This window comes from Besnoitia besnoiti, chromosome V, assembly GCF_002563875.1.
Source record: "Besnoitia besnoiti strain Bb-Ger1 chromosome V, whole genome shotgun sequence".
Lineage (NCBI taxonomy): Eukaryota > Apicomplexa > Conoidasida > Eucoccidiorida > Sarcocystidae > Besnoitia > Besnoitia besnoiti.
This window is the reverse complement of record NC_042360.1, coordinates 819,330-821,577: the sequence shown is the minus strand read 5'-3', so window position 1 is coordinate 821,577 and position 2,248 is coordinate 819,330. Positions and strand designations below refer to the sequence as shown.

Sequence of the window (2,248 nt, the reverse complement as noted above, 5' to 3'; positions counted from 1 at the left end):
ATGTCCCACCGCAAGTTTGAGCGCCCTCGCCATGGCTCCCTGGGCTTCCTCCCCAGGAAGCGATGCAAGCGCCATAGGGGAAAAGGTGAGAGCCGCATTTTCGACGCTGACTAGGCCCGTGTTTTCGCTCTCCTCCATTTTTTTGGGGATGGAAGGAGGGAATTACGCGCATTACAAGGGTTCGGTTGCTCTGTCACCCTGTTTGGCAGCGTCTCCGCGGTTTGATTGGTTTTCAAATTGGCGTGGGGACACTTGCGCCGACGGCCCGCCAGAGGATCTCTTTTCACATCGACGATGCGGGCGAGCTGGGGTTATAGTGTTCAGTTTTCCACGGATGCCAGGAAACCTCTCTGGTTCCTATTTTTCTGACAATCGGTGTGTTAGGAAACTCGTCCACACCGGTCGAGGGGGATCAGGAGGGACGCGCGGGTCACGCATATGGGTTCAAGAGCCGTTGGTTTAGGTGTTTCTTTCTTCCGGATCGTCCTCCGCAGTTCGAGGACTTCGCTTTTTCAGGCTCGAAGGTCCATAAGGGGTGCTTGACGAGGCTAATTCAGCGCAAGCTGCATGCAGTGCCCGCAGAGCCTATGGGTGGTGCTGCCTCGTGGTTTCGTCACGGAGGTCTGGCTGTGTCCGGTTTCGTGTACGCTTGTGCATGTGCGTTTCGCGCGGTACGTTCGTGTCTGCGTGTGTATCTGCAGTAAAGGCCTTCCCCAAGGATGACCCGTCCAAGCCCCCTCACCTCACGGCATTCATGGGCTACAAGGCGGGCATGACCCACGTCGTCCGCGAGCTCGACAGACCCGGCTCCAGTAAGCTGCTTTAGTCCGGCACTTCATCGTCTCCGTGGTTGATTCTCGCGGCTGTGTTGTGGCGGTCATGCAGTGTCCACGCCTGCTTATGTGTAGCTGGATGTCGCTCCGGTGTAGCCAGCGGGCCGTCGCCACTGCAGACGGGTGTCCTTACAGTTTTTCGCTGTAGGGGGGGATGCTTCTGTTGCTACACCTTTTTTCTTGGTGCGTGCGTGCAGAGCTCCACAAGAAGGAGATCGTCGAGGCCGTCACTGTCGTTGACACTCCGCCCATGGTGTGCGTCGGTGTCGTCGGTTACATCGAGACCCCGCGCGGTCTGCGCGCGTTGGCTACCGTCTGGGCTGGGCACCTGTCTGACGAGTGCAGACGCCGATTCTACAAGAACTGGTACAAGAGCAAGAAGAAGGCCTTCACCAAGTACGCCAAGCGCTACGGCGACAACAACAAGATGGAGGCTGAACTCAACCGCATGAAGAGCTACTGCTCGGTGATTCGCGCGATCTGCCACACCCAGCCTTCAAAGACCCCCATCGGCTCCAAGAAGGCTCACGTCATGGAAATCCAGGTCAACGGTGGGTCCGTCGCCGACAAGGTTGAGTTCTGCACCAAGATGTTCGAGACTGCTGTCCCCATCAAGGCCGTCTTCACTGAGGGCGAGATGGTCGACGTCATTGGTGAGTCCCCGCCAGAGCAAGTCGAGCCCCGGGGTGTCGTCTCAGACTCTCTCCGTTTAGGGGTAGAGGCGACCAGGTGATGAGTCGAGTGGAGGGATCGCGTGTGAAGTCTATTGGCACTGGCCCCTGGTGCCGGAGATCGAGGCGCCCCCGCGACACGCCGGGGTAAAGTCCTGAGGCGGAGTCTCTCCTTATGCAAGTCTCTGAGTCATGTTGTCTGCTTGGCGCTTGGTTTTTTCTTCAGGTGTCACCAAGGGTCATGGAGTCAAAGGTGTCGTGTCTCGTTGGGGCGTGACCCGTCTGCCTCGCAAGACCCATCGCGGTCTGCGCAAGATTGCTTGCATCGGAGCGTGGCATCCGGCCCGCGTTCAGTTCCAGGTGCCGCGTCACGGTCAGAAGGGTTACTTCCACCGCACAGAGATGAACAAGAAGATCTACCGTGTGGGCAACGGCGCTGACCCGCGCAACGCCACCACCGAGTCGGATCTCACAGAGAAGCGCATCACGCCCATGGGTGGCTTCCCTCACTACGGCTGCGTTAACAACGACTTCTTGCTTATCAAGGGCTGCATTGTCGGTTGCAAGAAGCGTCCCATCACCTTCAGGAAGACGCTCGTGCCCCGCACGTCGCGCAGGGCTCTGGAGCCGGTCAACCTCAAGTTCATCGATACCTCCGCCAAGTGGGGCCATGGGCGCTTCCAGACTTCCGAGGAGAAGGCGAAATTCTATGGGCCCCTCAAGAGTCGCGCGGCGGCGATGTAA

General features: G+C 58.6%; 1 protein-coding gene across 1 annotated transcript; it reads left to right on the top strand.

The window, feature by feature from the left end:
- On the top strand, window positions 1-2,248 carry BESB_059380 (ribosomal protein RPL3; the record flags this gene model as incomplete). Its single annotated transcript, XM_029364352.1, has 4 exons — window positions 1-85; window positions 702-812; window positions 1,031-1,486; window positions 1,731-2,248. 4 exons carry the CDS (start codon window positions 1-3, stop codon window positions 2,246-2,248), a joined length of 1,170 nt encoding a protein of 389 aa, XP_029219060.1.